Source organism: Hipposideros armiger, unplaced genomic scaffold (assembly GCF_001890085.2).
Source record: "Hipposideros armiger isolate ML-2016 unplaced genomic scaffold, ASM189008v1 scaffold_9, whole genome shotgun sequence".
Lineage (NCBI taxonomy): Eukaryota > Metazoa > Chordata > Mammalia > Chiroptera > Hipposideridae > Hipposideros > Hipposideros armiger.
In genome coordinates this window covers 1272705-1293176 of record NW_017731359.1, presented here as the reverse complement: position 1 = coordinate 1293176, position 20472 = coordinate 1272705, and the positions used below count along the sequence as shown (strand labels likewise).

Here is a 20472-nt window from a genome sequence, read left to right as displayed (position 1 = left end):
GCATCACTTAACCAAACCAGTGGAAAAAGCCGGACACAGAATTTTTAACTTTATTATCAGCTACTTGCTATGTATGAGATACAAACCAATCAAAAACATTAAAGAAAAGTTGCTTGAAACAGGTATGTACAGATACATTACACAGAAGCCAAAGTCATTATCTTGCGATCCCAAAGCCATCCCTGTGGGAAAGGACGGCTTTAGTTAGAGGGCAAAGGAACATGTAAGTTACAACAGTAAGAGTCTTGGCCATTGAGGAAAGCAGTGAACAACTGCAGCCACATGGGCACCAAAATTTATGAGATCAGTTTTTAAAGATTCTCTTAAATCGTAAAGTTTTCAAATGAAAACAGGAAACCCTCTTCTCCTGTAGGCTTTCCAACTCACTATTCAAGAGACTTGAATACTTCTATTAAGGCAACTGGAAGCCCACCTTCGCCTTGAACGGTGACTTCTGCCCAGTTTGTGACCTGTCCTTCATCAGTAATGCAATCCAACAGAACATGCTAGGGGAAAAACAGGAATTTATACATTGCTGCCCTCTGGTAAAAGGGAAACACAGCACTCAAATAAAACAAAAGGCCACAGAGGGCTCCCTGAGAATCCAGCAGAACTAAAGGAGACCTTCAACTTTCCAAATAAACTTGCAACTGGATCCAGGTGGAATAGTGCCCTGCAGCAAGGAGTAGTACATATGCCAGTGAGAGGACCCAGCTTCCAAGAACGGTTACAGTGGCTTCCTGAGTCATTATCTCTCTCCCCCATTCATATTAGAGTGAGAAAACATACACCTTGGCCTTGATCCTCACTCACCGCAAATCCCTCTATACAGAGAGGTTTGTTTCTACATCTGGAACCTCAGCACAGGGTGGAGAAACTTCATAAAGTACTCTGTTCCATTATCCAGCCATCTCTGGCAGCTCTTCCCACAATTCTTTTACCTTCTCACTCCCTGTGGAGGGATGGTGGGACAGGCGAGGAGAGAACCTGGGATCACAATGACAAGACGCCAACAAGCAAAGCTTACAGAAGCCAGCTGCTCCGGCCTCAGTGTGTCTCCAGTCGTTCGTCTCTTAGAAGCAATAAAGAACTGGAAAGCAGCAGAATTTGGTAGAGCAGGAAGAAAGCCCAGAGGAAGAGTGTAGTGTGTTCGGTGATGGTTAAGAGATGAAAACAGAATTTCATGGAGGTTCTTCGTTAGGAGAAACCGCTCAGTATCAACTCCCAAACTTGCCTGGTTTAAGAAGTCTATGTTTTCTTTTTCAACTCTTCAAATCTCCGGGAAAGATCATCAAAGTCAATGTCCTCAGATGCTGAGGTATTGGCACCAGCAGATGCAGTTGGTAGTGTATCTGGCACGGATGGTAACTCGGGTAGTACAAAGTTGTCATAGGTGTCCACAGGTCTGGAAGGGGGCGGCTTTGCAGAGGCTTCTGGCTTTGGTCCAGGACCTAATTAAATTAGGGCAAGGAGCACAGTGTTACCAAATGCCAGAGAAGTGGCTCAGATCCTCAAAGCCCACAATCCCCTTTGGCAGAAACATCAAAACATAGGAGAAAACACTAGTTTAAAAATTTACCAGGGGTGCCAAAAAATGTATACAAGTGGACACTTTGGTCAACATTGCTCAAGCAGTAGTTCGCCATAATCAGAAGTGTCTGGAGGCTGATGGTAACCACTTTGAGCACCTTTTGTAATTGCAGAAGTCAAATGTGACTTGTATTCATCTTTTGTTATCGGTATATATTGAGTATTACAATTTTAATACAGTTTTTTCCTCTTAAAATGTGTATACATTTTTCTGGTACCCTCTGCATATATTTAATTCTAAAGGTAAGTACACAGAGCATTCCCGGAGCCAGCTGAATTGCGCGTTGGTTAAGAGCTGGCTTGGGACGCCAGCCCTGAGCAGCAGGACCCCGGTTCGGATCCCACACAGGGGCCAGTGACACTGCGCCTCTACAGCTAAGATGGTGAATAACAGCTCGACCTGGAGCTGGGCTGCCGTGAGGTGTAGGGCTGCAGTGGGGCTGGTCGGCAGCTGGCGTGAGCTTTCATGAGCCACCGTCCAGTGGCCGGTGAGCAACTGCCTAACCCAGGAAGAGCGCAATGATAATACCAACATGGGCCAGTGAAGCGACGTTCTCCACAACTAGACTGAAGAATAAAAGGACAGCAACTTGTCTGTTTCCCTTCCCCAATTCCCCAATAAAATCTTTAAAATAAATTAATTAATTAATTAAATAAACTGTTCCCTTTCACAAAGATCTGCTCCCATAACAACAGTGTCCAAGGAGTGGTAACAGAATTCTGTTGGGATGAGCTGTTAAAGGCTTAGGAGAAAAAAAAATAAGGAATGTTCATGTAAGTCTCATTTGATTTAATAGATCTGACAGTATTTCTAGTCTTCTGTTTTGTATTTTACAAGTTCAGTCACCCCCCTCTCTACCGTTTGTTTCTGTTTATATCTAAGTTCTAGAATAGGCAAACAAACTATAACTTTAAAATACAAGAACAGTGCTTGCCTCTAAGGTGGAGTTGTGCAGAAAAGAACACAGGCGAGCTTTTCTGGGGTGATGGAAATGTTCTACATTTTATTAAGATGGTGGTTACATATTACATGCATGTGTGTGTGTGCATAGAGCACACATGACAAGTCATCAAATACACACTTCTGTGATTTTTTGTATATGTTATACCTCAATAAAACAACTATCTCTAATTTTAAAAAATATACCCCCCAAGAGTTTCTGGAATGCCAAGTGTGGATGGCTATGTGAGCATGCCTGCTTTGTGAAACGTCGCTGAGCTATATTATTCACTTATAATTTGTGCCTATTCACCCCCTCTGTAATGCCCCTCCCCCCTTTTTAAAATTTCCAGGCACAATAGAAGCTGAAGCAGCAAGAACATAAAGAACTTGACAGTAACTGAAAACTAGAAGTTGAAAAAACAATGAGTGAAAAAGAATGCTACCACTAACAGAAACCGGGACCTTGGGAGATTCTTGGGGACCAGAGAAGATCTCTTCCTTTTAGAGGAGGGAAATCCTGAGTTACATTTTTACCGTACTACATTTGGAAAAGGGATAGGGCATGTGGGCTGAATGCCATGGACAGGAAAACAGTCTCTGAGGAGGAACAGTAATGCGAAAACAGCAGAGGGCTCAGCACTGAGCCTTGAGGATTTGACTCACACTCACCAACAATCTGTGTAGAAGAGACATTCTTATCAGCATTGTCATCAACCTGAAACACAAAAATTGTTACCAGAGGAGAACGCAATAGCATCACTGGAGAAGAGTACCAATGTGGTATGAGACCATGTTTTCCAAAAGCTAAGCTGCTCAGCAAAAGCAACAGCACCTGCTCCAAAGGAACTGCCCCACAACCCCTGTATGCCTTCCTGATCTTCCAACCAGATGGATATCATGTTGAACTCTTAACTGCCAAGCAGAGAAAAAGAAAATTCTTACTACACCATAACCTCTTTAATCTGATACCTTCATCTTCCAGGAAGAGAGAAAGCAGTAAACCACTGAACTCATCTCCAAACCAAGTCCTCAAATACTGAAGATCTTCTACCCCATTCCCAGAAACAGTTGTGGGCAATGCTTCAATGTGTGTAAGACCGAAACAAAAACTCAGGCCCAACGCATAAACCAAAGGAAAGAATACTTAAGCAAGCTCAGGAACAGGGACTCTTCCTAGATGAATAATTTCCACAGCAAACACCACAGCAGTTTGTTTTCTCAGTAATGCATCATATGGAAACAGGTCTGAAAACGCACATACTGAGGAAACAAGGCTAGCAGGAAACAAGGCTAGCGGAAAACAAGACATCTAATTCTAAACCAAAGCGGCCACAACCACCTACAGGTCAAGGTATCATTACCATATTAGGTATTTATAGCAAGTTTTAACTAAGACTAAAATGTAAAGTTAATGCTACAGACTAAAATGTACTAATTAGACACTTCTGCATAAGACAAAAATCTGGTCACTATTCCTTTACACAGTATTGAGAATTTATAAAACTGGTTATTTTAATTACTAGGATATGCTAGCATCAGGACTGTACCAGCTCCAAGAGATTCTCTGCATAAAGACTGGTTAAGTGCCCTACTAGAACTTCTAAAGATATGCAGCCCCCCTCCTGATTCCTGGCTGAATTGCAGACAAAGCATTGCCACCAATGATGCTGCCACCACCACACTCCATTTCCAAGGTAATGTTAAAGCAACACAAGAATCCAAAGCAAAAGCAATGCCGGTACTAGGAGTTAATCAAAACTTTGCCTTCCCTGTGGCCATTATTTTGCTCTCTCTTCATGGCATTCACTCTCTTGCTGCTTATAAAAGAGGCTCAGGCACTTACAGATTCATACGATGGGGGAGTTGCTGGTATCTGGGGTGGATGAATATTGGGAAAGGCCTGTAAAGTCCTCATTGGCAATCCATTGAAATCTGACTGTAAGAGAAAGGCAACATCAGAGACACTACCCGCAACTTGCAATTCTCTGAGGTGTATGGAAAGTGGGGAGAGACATATATATACATAGGAGGTCCTCAAATAACTGGTTTCTATCAATTAGCCTGTGGTAAAATTGGATTTCGTAATACTGAGTCATTTCACTTAAAGTCAAAGAACCTATCGATGAAGACTTTATATATACATATGTATGTATGTACGTATTTATATACATATATATTCCAGAACCCCAAAAGGACCACACGTCATCAGAAGGATTCCAGATTTTTAAAGATCTGTAGCCAAAGGCTAGTCTTCAAATTACTAAATCAACTGCTTCAACATCTACAAGGGAAGATTCTTATCAGACTTGACTAGTAATGACCTTCATCTTGTTGTCTACAAAAGGTTTTACTAACCTTGTAACGAGTGATTGTTATTTTTTGGAAAAAGCTACTAGTGTGCCTGCAACAGGTCCCAAAGATGTTGGGTGAAAAAACTACATGACACTGAGTTTTTCTAGCACCCTCTCTCCAGATTTTTCCATTAAATTATCTACAGCTGAACCAAAAAACTTGCTCTGAATCCCCATGACATTTTTCCCCCAATATGATCATTAAGCTAATAACCAAATGTTCTTCCTGCTAAATCCTCTTGACAACCTACAATTCCTGAGTGTATACACAGAGCCAATTTGTCATCTTCTGTTACATTTTCTAGAGCTTACAGCCACTTATTTACATGTATACTTACTGGTCCCTTTGGAAGTGACCATGAGAAAGGAGTATTTGGAGATGGCATGGGCATAGGCATAGGCATTGGCACTGTTCCATCAGGTCCACCAACTGGTGCTGTGAACCCGCCCCCTCCTCCTCCTCTTCCAGGGCCCCCTTTCTTCACATCATCTGTGAATCCAACATCAATAAGATCTGCCTCTACCCCAGGGGGAGCTTCTGCCTGAGAGAAAGTGAGAAATCCATATCATTAGCCACATTGCAGGCTAGATTCCATGAAGCAGATTGAGGTTAGCATGAAGGAAGTTTACTGGGAGGTCTCTTGGGATAATGACCTGTGGGGAAGTGATGGAAGCAGGGCTGGGTACAGGAAGAAGTTAGGTTGTCATTCAGTCAAAGGCCTCAGCCAATTCCCCAGGAAGCTCTGGAGCTAGGATAGGCCTACAGCAGATGTCCCCAACTGGGCAAAAGGGGCAGAGTCTTTAAACTCCTGCAATGACAAGTTACTGAATATATTGGGTAGCGAAGCTCTCTCTTCTGAGGGCCACTGCTAGAGGGAAACTCAGCTGTGTGTGAGCCACCGGTCACCAATACTCTCAAGGGCTAGGGGAAACAGATGCTTCTGTCCTGAAGTGTGTGCGTTTGGGGTGGGGGTTGTCTAAGCAGCATACCAAAGCATCCAATATTCCTCACTGACATTAACTGCTCAACGATTTGTATATTCACCCTCCAAGCCTCTTCAGGACAGGACCTTGTTTTTATTATCTCTCTATTCTCAGCTTTCTGTGCATTGTCTGGCACATTGCAAGCACCCAGTAAATGTTTCAGGATCTATTCTGGGTCTTGAAGCATTTCTTGTTACCTAAAGGGAGATTCACAATTCCTTGAATTTCATCAGAAAGCAGCAATAATACCATTTATATTTGTACAAGGTTTGTACCTTTTCAAAATGCTTTGTCATTCATTTCATCTGATCCTTAAATACTTGTCAGATAGGTGGGCATATTTATTGCTCCCTACAAAGGCACTAACTGGACAAAGTCTTCAACTTTCACACACAAACTTCAGTGCACACAATATGGTTATTTTTCAAAGATAGTCATATCTAGAGACTCCTTTTCCTGTGTACTCTGAAAGGCTCTAAACTTACCATGACCACAGAGTCAGGCTCGTAGGGCACATTGTAGTTCTTGGCAATTTCAATCAGGTATCTCTCCACCAGGATTTTGGGTGGGGCTTCCACACTCAGTTTGTGCATTAGCTATAAATAAGAGACCTAGGGTTAAGATGCATCTATACCAACCAGCCTAAGCCTAACCTGCCTCCCTTTTGAACTTTGTTCCTCTCATTTTATAGGTAAACTGAGGGAAAAAAGGTTCAGACCAGTTAAATGATTTTTTCCAGTCACAGAGCACAAGACCCATGTCTTGCTGACATTCTCTGGTTACATATGACTCAGGTGTATAGGTCACAAATACTGCTGCCTTCACATTTGAATTCATCCACCTTTCTCTCCATCTCACTTCTACGTCCACACATTACATGGGGCAGAAAGAATGGGGCAAATAATGACACAGAACAAGAGCGAGCCTTACAACCACAGGTGTAGGGCCAGGTAAGGAGTTGACTGTGCTGCCCACCAGAGGCTTCTCACCCTCATTATGAAATGTGCAACCCCAGACTGACTCCACCGCAGAGTGGAACCTGCTCCCCCTTTCCCCCCCACTGCTCCACATCTAACAAGGACGCCCATTAATTACCCTGTCGTTCACAGTTCCAATCTGGTTGGTCCGACATAACTTGCCATACTCCTTGCTATACTTGGCACAAAGCTGATCAGCAACCTACAGAGAAAAAAGAATAGTAAACAAATGTGGAAACCATTCCTACAGACTGCTTCAAGCTTCCGCCTATCAACTGTAAACAGGCTTCTATTACAAGATTTCCAAAAAAGTTGGGACCTGTAAAACCTTAAGGGGTACATACTTCATTGAGTTATCTGTTTATACATCCATCCAGGGGAGCTGCAACTATGTACCAAACTCTATTAAAAGTGGTATGATAGACACTATAAATGTAAGGAACAAAAACAGACATTGTCTCTACTCTTAAAGAGTCTTATAGTCTCCAGGGAAACTCAGTCATCATTCAGTCACACAGATAAAGGTACAAATGCAGCTGTGATAAGTGCCACCAATGGGAAGTACACCATACTACCAACAGCTTATGACAACAATCAGATCTGATAAGTCAGTTAATATGGGGTGGTGAGCACGCAATGCAATATACAGATGATGTATTATAGAACTGTACACTTGAAACTCATATGTTATTAACCAATGTCACCCCAATAAATTTAAAAAGTCAGGTAAGTCTTCCTAAAAAATGTGATGCTTCACTAAGATGTAAAGGATGATTAAGAGTTAACTAAACAAGGAGGGAAGGAAGGGTATTCCAGGAAAAGAAATGTGTCCAAAGGCCTCGGGTGGAAAAACAGGGCCAATCCTCAAGCCAAGATAAGGTCACTGAGTCTGTAGTGCAGAGCTTGAGGGAGGAAAGTGGTAGAAAATGAAGGCAAGTGGGCGCCAAACACTACAGGGCCATGTAGGGCATATTAGAAGCGCTGTTTTTATCACAAGTACAACAGAAAGATTCTAAAAGGCTTGAAAGCAAGGGGTAGTGACAAGATCAGACCACTGTTTTGAATAGAACCCTCAGTTCTAATGGAATGGTAAATAGACTAAAGAAAACCAAAGTAGGTATAGGAATAACATTCAAAAAGTTACTATAATAATGCAGGCAGGAGATGACATTGGACCAGAGTACCCCCAACACCTGAGACCTCAGGAGCGGGCACTCACTATTTAGTATGTAGACTTTCAGGGATGCCTGGTACTTAGTAAGTTTATCATGTGTCTTTTGATAATGATTTTTGTTTTGCTTTATATTATGTATAATTTTAAAAAATATTTATTTATATTGATTTATCACTCTTTGTTTATGGCTTTTGGGTTTCATGGCATATTTAGTTAGGTCTTTGCCACGATGAGATTATTTTTTTTTAATCTGCCTAGTTTTCTTCTATGAAACCATAAAGTTTCATTGTTTAAAAAAGCATGTAAATTTTTGTTTCACCTAGAATTAATCTTGATATAAAGGAGGAGTATAGGAGACGCTAAAAACAAGACTGAGGTTAAAAGTCTGTATAGGAAGCATTTGCCTCTACTTTCCCATTCCTCTACCCATAAAACTATTACTATTCTCCCTACTCTATCAGAATACAGGAGGTTTACTCTCTGGGGAGGTTACACTAAAAGGACTCTGGACTCCAAGCACAGCAGAGAGCAGAGATACTTACTGACAACAGAAGAATTAAGTGTAAGTCTTCTACAAGAGAAAATGAGACCTTTGGCTTCCTTCTCCCCTGGGCTCTCAGAAATGCTGGCAGCCAGCTTATACCTTCCAGGTAGAAGATAGGAGGATTCCTCTCTGAGGAAAATGACCAATCCACAGAAAGCTAGTTCTTGACAGTCTGGAGTTCCCTCAAGAAAGGGCTTAGTCAGATCATTCAACAATGAAGGTATCTGGCAATAAGCCCCACCCAGGCCACAAGAGGTTCCAATCTGCTTTCAGTACCTCACTCTTAAAAATAAACCAACAGCCAAGAGTCACCAAAACTCTGAGAAAAATATCTACTATAAAATAGTCTACATCTAAGAAAGAAGAAAACAAACATTACGAAAATAAAGAAGAAACTATACTAGTCTCAGAGAGTCAGAAAACATTGTAGCCACAAAACAAAAACAGACTACAAAAAATATTCAGAGAACTAAAAAGAGCTCATTTAAAAAAAAAACAAAACGGGACAAGGAAATCTCAAAAGGATGGAAGAGAAGACTGAAACAATCTCCTAGAGAATAAAACAAATAGGCAAAAATTGAGTCGGTCCAATGTCCATGTTGTGGCAGGAAATTTTTTAGTTAATGTCTGTCTCTTCTGCTAGACTCGAAGCTACACGAGTAGTAAAGCTGGTGTTCTACTTTGCTCACCACTGTACTCTCAGTGCCCTCCTAGCTCATAACGTCCTCTCAATAAATATTTGTGAAATGAATGAAGCAAAACATCTGTTACCTCATTTTAACTTTACTGGTTTGCAGTTGTACAAGAACTTTTCTACTTGTATATACTTAAATAAGATTTGCCAAAAAGATAATAATAAATGGTGCCACTTTAAAATGTGGAGCATGAGCTCCCATGCCAGAGGGACTGCCTTTAAGTCTCAAATCTTTGGAATGTTAAAACAGAGAAGAATAACCCTTGGACTGAGCCTAGGGCAATAGAATGTCCCAAAGAACTGTTTGCAAAGATAATAAGAAAGCAGTTATTATGACTACTTGACTAATGACTACTGGATTGAAATTTGAAAACACTTTATAAGTAACATCACTATGTTATGTTATCTGCACCTGTAGAATATGCCTTCCTTCTATTGATGTAGCCCCTCCCCCTTCTCATAAATACCCCTGGCCTTTGTCTCCTAATCTGAACACTGTTTGGGCTTCGCCTGAATCAGTGCATCCCCAATAGCTATTCCGATTCATCTCAAATAAGTGCTTATTGCCTCTTACTTTGAAAGGCCTTTTAAGTTAACATATCACAATAAAAATAATTTAAGACAAAACTGAGGGTACATGAAACTTTGCTCCTTAAAAAAATGATTCAAGTTTGCAAAACACTCTTCAATTTTATGATATAAGGCCTGAAAAAGAGGAAGAAACAAATTTACAAAGCCTGTGTCAAAGGCAGCATGAGAAGGGTGTAAAATATCTGGTCAAAAAAGCAGAACTGACTTCTGTGAACCAACCTTTCTAACAATACAAAAAAACTACAGACAATAAACTATAAAACAAATAGGCAAAAATGTAGAAAACAAGGAAAGAAAATAACCCAATTAAATTGTTTTCACTGAAACTGGTTTTACTCACTATTTTCAACTCAGCCACTTCTGACTGGAGTCGAGGAGCAGCCCAGATAAGTGTAGACACAGATTCAGCCAGACCAGAATCTAGCTCCCTAATTAAGGAAAAAAATTAATAAAGTTTAACATTCTTTAAAACAAACCAACAACCCTAACATTTGTATCATATACTTGATAGCCTCTAAAGCTATTTCACAAATCCATTAAATATTCAATAACTCTAGACTTATAGCCATTTTCATGATTCTACTTTACTTCTGGGAGAGCTCAAGCTCAATGACGAGCCCAAGGTCACAAAGTCAGGAACTACAATAGTTCAGCCAAGACACAAGATTTCCAATTCTGTATTTTCAACACCTGACTATATTGAAATCAGGCCTTGGGTGTGTGAAACAGTTCCTCAGTTGTAGCCTTCTCCATGTAGGAAGAAACCAATGTTACTCCTTTCTCAAATTCCACAGGTAATCTGATTTAGGTCTTTGACCAAAATATCTTACTTCACTACAGTTAGGCAAGATGAATACATTCTAGAAATCAGCCGAATCATGCCTGTAATGAACAGTACTGTATTGTATAAATAATTTTGTTAAGAGGGTAGATCTCATGTTGTGTTCCTACCAAAATCAGGGGGGATATAAGGAAACGTTTTTGGAGGTGATAAAATATTTATTGCCTTCATTGTGATATTTGTATACAGATGTATGCATATGTCTAAACTCGCCAAACCGTATACATTAATTATGTGCAGTTTTTGCTATATCAATTATATATCAATGAAGCAAAAACAAAAATCTTACTTCATAGACTGAATGAGGCCAAACCGAGCCAGCAGCAGGTCGCAGTACAACTCCAGGATCTCCATGGCCTCTACCAGGTAGTCTTCTCGTATAATGTGCTCCACTCGGATCCGAGCTCGTTCATCTTTCCCAGCAGCCAGGTAGTCAGCGATCTCTTTCCTTGCTTTCTGGGCCAGTTCCGCTAAGGCACAAATCCCCCTCCAGTCACACAGCAGCAGTACACTGGGCCCTGGACTACATATAGGCCGACTTCCACCCCACCAGAGAGAAGCAGGTGTTTCTACTCTAGTGCCATCTCATCTAGTCTAGAATTTGCTACTTTGTCTAGGTGAGGATATTATTTGTGTCCACAGAAATTTCCACCTCAGGAGTCACGTTACCTATTTCATAGCAACAGAGTATGTTCCTTTCCCTGCAAGGAAGTGATTCCGTCTAACTAGTCACAAAGGGCTGCAGAAACGTATCCAAAGTTTAAAAGATATGGAATCCCTCAGACTTCATAGTACTAGCCTGAAAGAGCCATCATTGGATGCTAGGACCCAGTGATGATTTTGGGAGAGAAAACAAGGCAATCAATCATACATTACTCACTTTTTTTTTTCTCCATTAGTTTAAGACGGTTTATGACTAATCTCAAATTGACTCGTAAACGCTCAGCTTTAAATCCAGAGCCCAGCATGCTGTGCTATTCCTCCTGAAAAAGACAAAAAGCACAATGACTATTTTCAAGTTAAAATTAGTTCAGGAACTAACATCAGTTAGAGGATGGATTATTTGACACCATAAACCATAGTGGTTTTCTAATACAGGCAAATGACACGATCTGGTTGACATTTTTTAAAGGTTATTTTGGCTGTGGAGAACTAATTGGGTGAGGGCAATAATGGAAGCAAGAGGACCAAAGAGAAAGCTATTACTATAGTCCCGACAACAGATGGAAGTAGCTAACCACCATGGGTGGTTAGCAGTGGTGGTGGCAGAAATGATTAGATTTGAGATCTATTTCAAAGGCCGAGCTGAACGAACTCAGTGATAGATGAAATGAGTATCTACGTACTACTGTTACGAGTGGGTTGATAAAAAGACAAAGAAGCAGGAAGGCCGCCTACTTCTCCCAAAAAGCTCATCAGGGATTGTGATAGGAAAAGGTTATCAAATTTAGAACCAAATTCAAAAAGATTCTCGCATTAAAAATGAAAGCTTTTTTTCTAAGATCAGAAACAAGAACGCCCACTCTTACCAGTTACTCAAGATAGTACTGGAAGTCCTGGCCAGAGCAACTAGGCAAGAGGCAGAAATAAAAGGCATCGAAATTGGGAATAAAGAAGTAAAATGGTCACTTTTTGCAGATGACATGATTCTATATATACAGAAAACCCTAAAGACTCCAACAAAAGACCATTGAAAACAATAAACACAGTAAAGTTGCAGGATACAAAAACTATTACAAAAATCCCTTGCATTCCTATATACTAACAATAAAATATCATACAAAGAAATGAAAACAATTCCATTTATAATTGCAACAAAAAGGATAAAATACCTACCTAGGAATAAACTTCAACATAACAAAAGAAGTGAAGGACCTATACACTGAAAACTATAAGACATTGTTGAAAGAAATTGAAGACACAAAGAAATGGAAAGATAATCCGTGTCCATGGACTGGGAAAATTAACATAGTTAAAATGTTACCAAAAGCAATACACAGATTTAATGCAATCCCCATCAAAATCCCAATGACATTTTTCAAAGAAATAGAACGTCTGTTTGGATATTACATCATCAAATTTGTATGGAATGGCCAAAGACCCCACATAGCCAAAGCAATCCTGAGAAAAACAAAGCTGAGGTATCACACTCCCTAACTTCAAGTTACACTACAATAATCAAAACAGTGTGGTATTAGTAGAAAAACACACAGAGAGACCTATGGAACAGAATTAAAAGCCCAGAAATAAACCCACATGTATATGGGCAACTAATTTTCAACAAAGGAGTCAGTAACATACAATGGAAAACGGAAAGCCTCTTCAATAAATGATGTTGGGAAAACTGGGAAACACGGAATAGAATGAAAGTAGACTGCTGTTTGATACCATATACAAAAAACTCGAAATGGATTAAAGACTTAAATATAAAACCTGAAACAATAAAATACATAGAAGAAAATATAGGTACTAAACTTATGTACCTTGGACTCAAAGATGCTTTTGTGAACTTGACCCCAAAGGCAGGGGAAGTAAAAGCAAAAATAAATGAAAGGACTACATCAAACTAAAAAGCTTCTGCACAGTAAAAGAAACCAACAACAAAACAAAAAGGCAACCAACCAAATGAGAGAAGATATTTTCAAATTATACCTCCAATAAGGGATTAATATCCAAAATAGATTAAAAAACTCATACAACTCGACAAGAAAAACAAATAATCCAATTAAAAAATAGGCAGATGGGGGTTAGCTCAGTTGGTTTGAGCGTGGTGCTGCTAACACAAAGGTTACCCCCACATGGGCCACTGTGAGCTGCGCACTCCTTAGAAGAGCCAACTGTGCCACTGTAGCATGAAAACAATGTGTAACCAATGACCATGGCTGTTCCCCAATAAAATTTAAATAAATAAATAAAAATAAAAAATAGGGCCGGCCGAGTGGCGCAATGGTTAAGAACTGGCTTGGGACGCCAGAGGGCTCTGCTTTGGATCCCACATATGAGGGCCAGTGACACTGCCCTCTACAGCTAAGATGCTGAACAACAGCTCAACCTGGAGCTGGGCTGCCAAGAGTCGCAGAGTCGCCAGTGACGGCGAAGGCTGCAGCCTCTGCGGCAGTGGGTTGCCATGGGCTACCGTGTGTAGTCAGCAGCCAGTGTGAGCGGCCAGCAGCGGCCGTCCAGAAGCCCGCAACTGATCTGCCTCGCCCGGGAAGAGCACAATGATGGTGCCAACTTGAGCCAATGAAGCAACGTACTCCACAACTAGACTGAAGAACAAAAGGACAGCAACTTGTCTGTTCCCCTCCCCCCAATTCCCCAGCGCTGTTCCCATCCCCCAAAGATATATGTACCCCTATGTTCACTGCAGCATTATTCACAGTGGCCAAGACATGGAAACAACCTAAATGTCCTTCAATGGATGATTGGATAAAGATGACATGGTACCTATGTACAATGGAATACTACTCAGCCATAAGAAAAGGATGAAATACAACCATCTGCGACAACACAGAAGGATCTTGAGAGTACCATGCTAAGCGAAATAAATCAGCCAGAAAAGGACAAGAACCTTACAATTTCATTCATATGTGGGATATAAAGCAGGCAACCAATAAACAAACAAAACAAACTCATAGACACAGACAACAGTATGGTGGTTACCAGAGAGGAAGGGGGGTGGAGGAAGGTTGAAGAGGATAAAGGTACAGAAGGAGACTAGATTTTGGGTGGTGACCACACAATGCAATATATAGATGATGTAATACAGAAGCGTACACTTGAAACTTAGTATTACTAACCAGTGTCACCCCAATAAATTTAATTTGAAAAATGTTTAAATATTCTCACTTTAATTCTTTAAATCCTACTAAGTCTCAGCCTTTTGAAAAAAGCTAGTGCACAAGATCACACAAATACCAGTAACAGTCTCATACAAAGAAACAGACAAAGGGGTGAAAAGTCCAAGAAAAAAAAGCTGCTCTATAACATTTGACAACAGAAGGCTATTTACCAAGACTTTCACTAAACAGTGGAGTTACAATCAACAAAACCATTCTCCTCCACCCACAAGACTTTAGGGTATACCATTGTGCACTGACCACTGTGTCAAGACAGCACAATTCTCTCCATTAATTCTAGACTTTAACTTCAAAACACGTAATATCCAAATAAGAGCTAGGTCTAACAAAGTAACTGAAGAATAGACAAACCAAACAAAATGTCCAGTATAAGGAAGTACACTAAGAATAGTATTTGTCTGCTTGTGCCTACCACTAATATAAAACATCACATGTTCACTTTGTGAAACTGCCTCCAGCTTTTATACTACATTTAATAATTAACCAAGTCCCAGTAAACAATGGGACTTGTATGTCACAAAATATCTGGGAAACATTATACTGAATTACGTTCAATCCATTCAACAAATATTTACTATCTCTATGTCAGACAATGACTAGTTAGTTGCTGGAGATAAAAAGGTAATTTAAGCACAGTCCTTGCCCTCGAAGAAACATATTCTATTGGAAAAAACAGCGAAGAAAATCTGGCAACTACAGTACTGTTTGGTAAGCACTATAATTCTAGAGTAGTTCTCAACCAAAAGTGAATCTGACATTTGGCAATGACTAGAAACATTTTGGGTTGTTATGGGGATGCCACTGGGATGCTGCTAAAAAGCCAGGGATGCTGCTAAAACATCCTACAATCAGGGTTCCACTGGATACAAATGGCATTCACAACCTGGGTAATTTGAGAATTTCACAGACTGTTTACAATGGTGTGGATAAGGTTTAGATGGTATCTGCCATATACCCCCCATTGAAAGCCAAAAGGGAAAGGAAGGGCCCATAGCCACACTGCCCAAGGGACATCATCAAAGGAAGAAGGCTCTGGAGGAGAAAACAGAAGATATCCAGCACAAAGACTCTAGTTATACAAGACTAAAAGAAGCTGGGACCTACCTAATCTACCAAAACCACCCCAGATTTACACTAGTAAGACTTCAACTAACCAGACAAGAAAGCTGAAGCTAAATGAATTGTCTTAAAAAAATTGTGTGTTTATGTGTCTTTTCCACAATGAGTACAATACAGTGAACAAAATTTAAGTTCTTACAATATAATTTCCAAAGTCCGTTCCAACCCTGAGATTCTGAAGGATACTGGATATCCAATTGTACTGAACCAAATGGAATAGGCAAAAAGGTATAGACAAGATTAATCCTCAAGAAATCTCTTAGAAATCTTATTTTTAAAAAATAACATAACACTTTTCATGGAAAAAATAAATGAAGCAATTCATTTTATTCATTCTTTCATTCAAGTAGTATTTATTAAGCATGTTACTATGTAACAGAAGCTGTGCTAGTTCTGTAGGTAAAAAGATAAAAAATACCACTACCTTCTTCCTATCACACACACACACAAATCTTGAGATCCATAAAAGAACTAAAACATCCAGAATATATAAAGAACTTTTGCAACTCAACAACAAAAAAACCAAGTAACCTGATTTAAAAATGGGCAATGGACCTAAATGACATTTCTCCAAAGATACACAAATGGCAAACAAGCATATGAAAACATACTCAATATCACTAATCATCAGAGAAATGCAAGTCAAAACTACAGTGAGTTAGGGGCCAGCCGAGTGGCTCAGCTGGTTAAGAGCTCTGAGCAACAGCGGTTTGAGTCTTGGCCCGAGCTGAGCTGCCGCTGAGCTGCCAACAGGTGGCAGGATGGCTCAGCTAAGAAAAACCAAAACACTACAATGAGTTAATCATCTCACATTCATTAGGATGGCTACTGCTGAAAAAGGTAACAGAAAATATCAAGTGTTGGTAAGAGTCCGGAAAAACTAGAGCCCCTTGTGCACTGTTGGTGGTAATGTAAAATAGTAACCACTATGGAATAGTATGGTGGTTCCTCAAAAAATTAAAAACAGAACTACCGGGACCGGCTGAGTGGCACGTTGGTTAAGAGTTGGCTTGGGAGTGCCAGCTCTGAGCAGCAGGCCCAAGTTCAGATCCCACATGAGGGCCAGCGACGCTGCTCCCTCTACAGCTAAGATGGGGAACAACAGCTCGACCTGGAGCTGGGCTGCCATGAGTTGCCAGCGCAGCATAGGCTGCAGTGGGCTGCCATAAGCTACCATGAGTGGCCGGCAGCCGGCGTGAGCTGCTGTGAGCGGCCGTCCAATGGCCGGCAACCAATCTGCCTTAGCCGGGAAAAGCGCAATGATCACAATACCAACATGGGCCAGTGAAGCGATGTCCTCCACACTAGACTGAAGAACAAAAGGACAGCAACTTGTCTGTTCCCCTTCCCCGAGTCCCCAGCACTGTTCCCCTCTCCCAACTCCCCAATAAAATATTTAAAAACAAACAAACAAACAAAAATAGAACTACCGTATGATCCAGCAATCCCACTTCTGGTTATATGTCCAAAAGAACTCAAAGCAAGGTCTCAGCGATATTTGCACATCTATGTTCACTATAGCCAAGAGGTGGAAGCAGCGCAAATGTCCACTGATGGATCTCTCACACAAACACAAACACACACACACACACACACACACGAATATTAGTATTAGTATAGTCTAACAGTTCATGTTGTAGCATGAGGATTTTCAACTTTCAGAAATTAGATTCCTATTCTACAAAAATTAATCATTAAAGATAATGACACTAAACCACAAAGGTAATAACTAAGGACATGCCCTAAATAATTACCAATATATGAAATAAATCATTAGCCCCAAAACTAGTCTAATACAAAAGATCAATTTAATTACCATTTCAGGATTTGAAACTTAACAGAGCTAACTACCATAAACTTTGTATCTTGCATGATTAGTAATATTAATTTTAGGAATACCCTAAAAGTCAAAAAAATATTCTGGTCAACAGTTACTGTTTTATACATAAACAAACATCTATATACATAAAATAAACATATATAAACAAATATATGTATATGTGAATGTATTATATACACATCCCACATAGTGATATTATCTGATACCTAATTTAAAACTCTTTCCTGGTTCAGAGGTTATTCTAAGATCACTTTGTGCCTCAATATCTTTATTGTCGTTCATTCACTCACCAAACATTTGTTGAGAACTATTCTATCAAGTACTGTGCAAAGCTGCCATGGATGAGACATTTAAATAACACCTGATCCTAGCACTTCAAGGAGCTCAATCTATTGGGGATAACTGACATAAAAACAATTGTAAGACACGTAAACAACTATAACATAAACCCTATAAAAGGATTATAAACTAGTGATGCACTAGTTCTCAGTATTCTATCTTGTTTATATATTTAGCCACCACTATTTTTATTTGTGTAACACCATTATGTCATACGTTGGTCAACAGCCTCATGTGCCTTTCTTGGCTCTTTCCAATCGCTCACTTTACCCCAATCCTTAACATTGTGAACAGCAAACTCATCTAGTCCCTCTGTTATCACTGAATCCCAGGAGCCTTTTAAAGCTGCATAATCTCTTCATTCTTGAATGAGGGAAGGTGTAAAACCATGATTGAGTCATTCCTCACCTTACTTGGCAGCTCAGTACTACTGCCCCAAATAGAGAAGCTGCCCATTGGTAGTAATCCTGGAAGCTCTATTTAAAGTAGCTAAAAATAGCAAAAAAACAACAACCCTGAAGTCCTCCTGAGGGACCAACTTTAGAGTCTGTAGCTCCAAAAGTACCCAGTAGGGGAGGGAGGCAGCAGTCAATAGTGGCTAGAATGATATTTTGTGGTATATAGGAAAACTTTTGTATTTGAAATGTTTTTTGTATTTCAAATGTATTATTTTACTTATCCTGAATACTTCTTTCTTATAAGTGATCTGAACAATTTTAGGCATGACCACTGTATTGCAGTTATGAAGGTATGACATAAGAGTATGACAAGCTAGAACAAGCTACAATAGAAGGCATTTCCAACATAATAGAATCCAACGCTTAAAACCATTTCATTGACAAAATGCAAAGTTTACTGTATTTTCACATTTTACTATACAGTACACTGAAATCAAATCTTCACTAACTAATCAAGATTGAAAATTTAATAAAGTACAAAACCAGTAGCATCATATTTAACTCATGAGAAAAGTACTGGCTTCAGAATTCAGAGACCATTAAGATTTTCTGAAAGGAGCTATAAATACTGAAATGTGTAGGCATTATGAAAGTATCCTTATCTTGTTTCTCAATAAAATTAATATAAAAAACTACAGAAAATTAGGTATACTTTTTTTTTTAATAAAGATTTTTATTGAGGAATTGGGCATGGGAACAGCACTGGGGTATTGGGGGAAGGTGAACAGACAAGTTGCTGTCCTTTTGTTCTTCAGTCTAGTTGTGGAGGACGTTGCTTCACTGGCCCAAGTTGGCACCATCATTGCGCTCTTCCCGGGCGAGGCAGATCAGTCGCCTGCTTCTGGACGGCCGCTCACGGTAGCTGCTGGCCGCTCACGCTGGCTGCTGGCTACACACGGTAGCCCATGGCAACCCACTGCCACAGGGGCTGCAGCCTACGCCGTCGCCGGCGACTCACGGCAGCCCAGCTCCAGGTTGAGCTGTTGTTCAGCATCTTAGCTGTAGAGGGCAGTGTCACTGGCCCTCATATGTGGGATCCGAACCGGGGCCCTCTGGCGTCCCAAGCCAGATCTTAACCAATGCGCCACTCGGCCGGCCCTAGGTATACTTTTTAACAAGAATTTTTATTATGGCATACGAGTTATTTTTACAAAGTTGAAACCATAGACTCTGAGCACTACTGAATCCTTTTACCATTTAACATCATTATCTGTTACAGTCTTTATAACCTTATTTTAATAGCTGCCTAATATTCCACTTAGTAATAATTTTTTAATTCCCTACCCTTTTGACATGTCATATAATGCTGAAATTAGTATTCACGTGTTTACTACTTTTCCTGTATTTGAAATTACTAGACTACACAGTTTTTAAGTTTTATTTTATTTTTTTTTTTAAAGATTTTATTGGGGAATTGGGGGAGGGAACAGCACTGGAGAATCAGGAAAGGGGAACAGACAAGTTCCTGTCCTTTTGTTCTTCAGTCTAGTTGTGGAGGACGGCACTTCACTGGCCCATGTTGGTATTATGATCATTGCGCTCTTCCCGGCTGAGGCAGATAGGTCGCCAGACATTGGACGGCCACTCATGGTAGCTCACTGCAGCCCCATTGCAGCCTACGCCGTCGCCGGTGACTCACAGCAGCCCAGCTCCAGGTCAAGCTGTTGTTCACCACCTTAGCTGTAGAGGGCGCGGCGTCACTGACCCATGTGAGATCCGAACTGGGGCTCTGCTGCTCAGAGCTCGTGCTCCCAAGCCAACTCTTAATCAAGGAGCCACTCGGCTAGCCCATAGTTTTATTTTTAAATCAGAATAGGCTACATGTACTTAGGACTTAATTCTGAGTTTAAAGGAAAGAGAACTTAAACTAAGTAGACTATAGTTGGGGGTTCTAGAGCTCCTGATCATTTAGAAGCCAGAGGCACAGGAAAAGAGGGAAAATGAAAACAAATAATCTGGACAAATCAGTAACCCTACTTTTACAATGAGATGACTTAAGAAACTGGGCGAATTTAACATTGCTGTTAGTAATATTTTTCTGATATACCTCACAAAAGAAAAAAATAAACAGGGCCGGCCAAGTGGTGCGATGGTTAAGAACTGGCTTGGGACGCCAGAGGGCCCTGGTTCAGATCCCACATATGAGGGCCAGTGACACTGCCCTCCA

General features: G+C 40.3%; 2 protein-coding genes across 3 annotated transcripts in view; one reads left to right on the top strand and one right to left on the bottom strand.

The window, feature by feature from the left end:
• The window catches only part of PKD1L3 (polycystin 1 like 3, transient receptor potential channel interacting), a 77790-nt gene extending 77450 nt beyond the window's left edge, over positions 1 to 340 (top strand). The window contains 1 exon segment of the mRNA XM_019653721.1: positions 1 to 340. Within this exon segment, the coding sequence (XP_019509266.1) occupies positions 1 to 208 (208 nt within the window). The 3' untranslated portion in view covers positions 209 to 340.
• The window catches only part of IST1 (IST1 factor associated with ESCRT-III), a 24459-nt gene continuing 4023 nt past the window's right edge, over positions 37 to 20472 (bottom strand). The window contains exons 2-10 of one of the 2 annotated variants that reach the window (XM_019654385.1): positions 11570 to 11672; positions 10979 to 11159; positions 10189 to 10276; positions 6964 to 7047; positions 6354 to 6464; positions 5223 to 5426; positions 4377 to 4469; positions 3203 to 3248; positions 37 to 1451 (exon numbers count right to left, since the gene is read on the bottom strand). In XM_019654385.1, coding sequence (XP_019509930.1) covers positions 1249 to 1451; positions 3203 to 3248; positions 4377 to 4469; positions 5223 to 5426; positions 6354 to 6464; positions 6964 to 7047; positions 10189 to 10276; positions 10979 to 11159; positions 11570 to 11657 — 1098 coding nt within the window. In that variant the 5' untranslated portion in view covers positions 11658 to 11672 and the 3' untranslated portion in view covers positions 37 to 1248. The remainder of the gene's footprint in view (positions 1452 to 3202; positions 3249 to 4376; positions 4470 to 5222; positions 5427 to 6353; positions 6465 to 6963; positions 7048 to 10188; positions 10277 to 10978; positions 11160 to 11569; positions 11673 to 20472) is intronic. The other variant, XM_019654390.1, reaches the window with a different exon arrangement.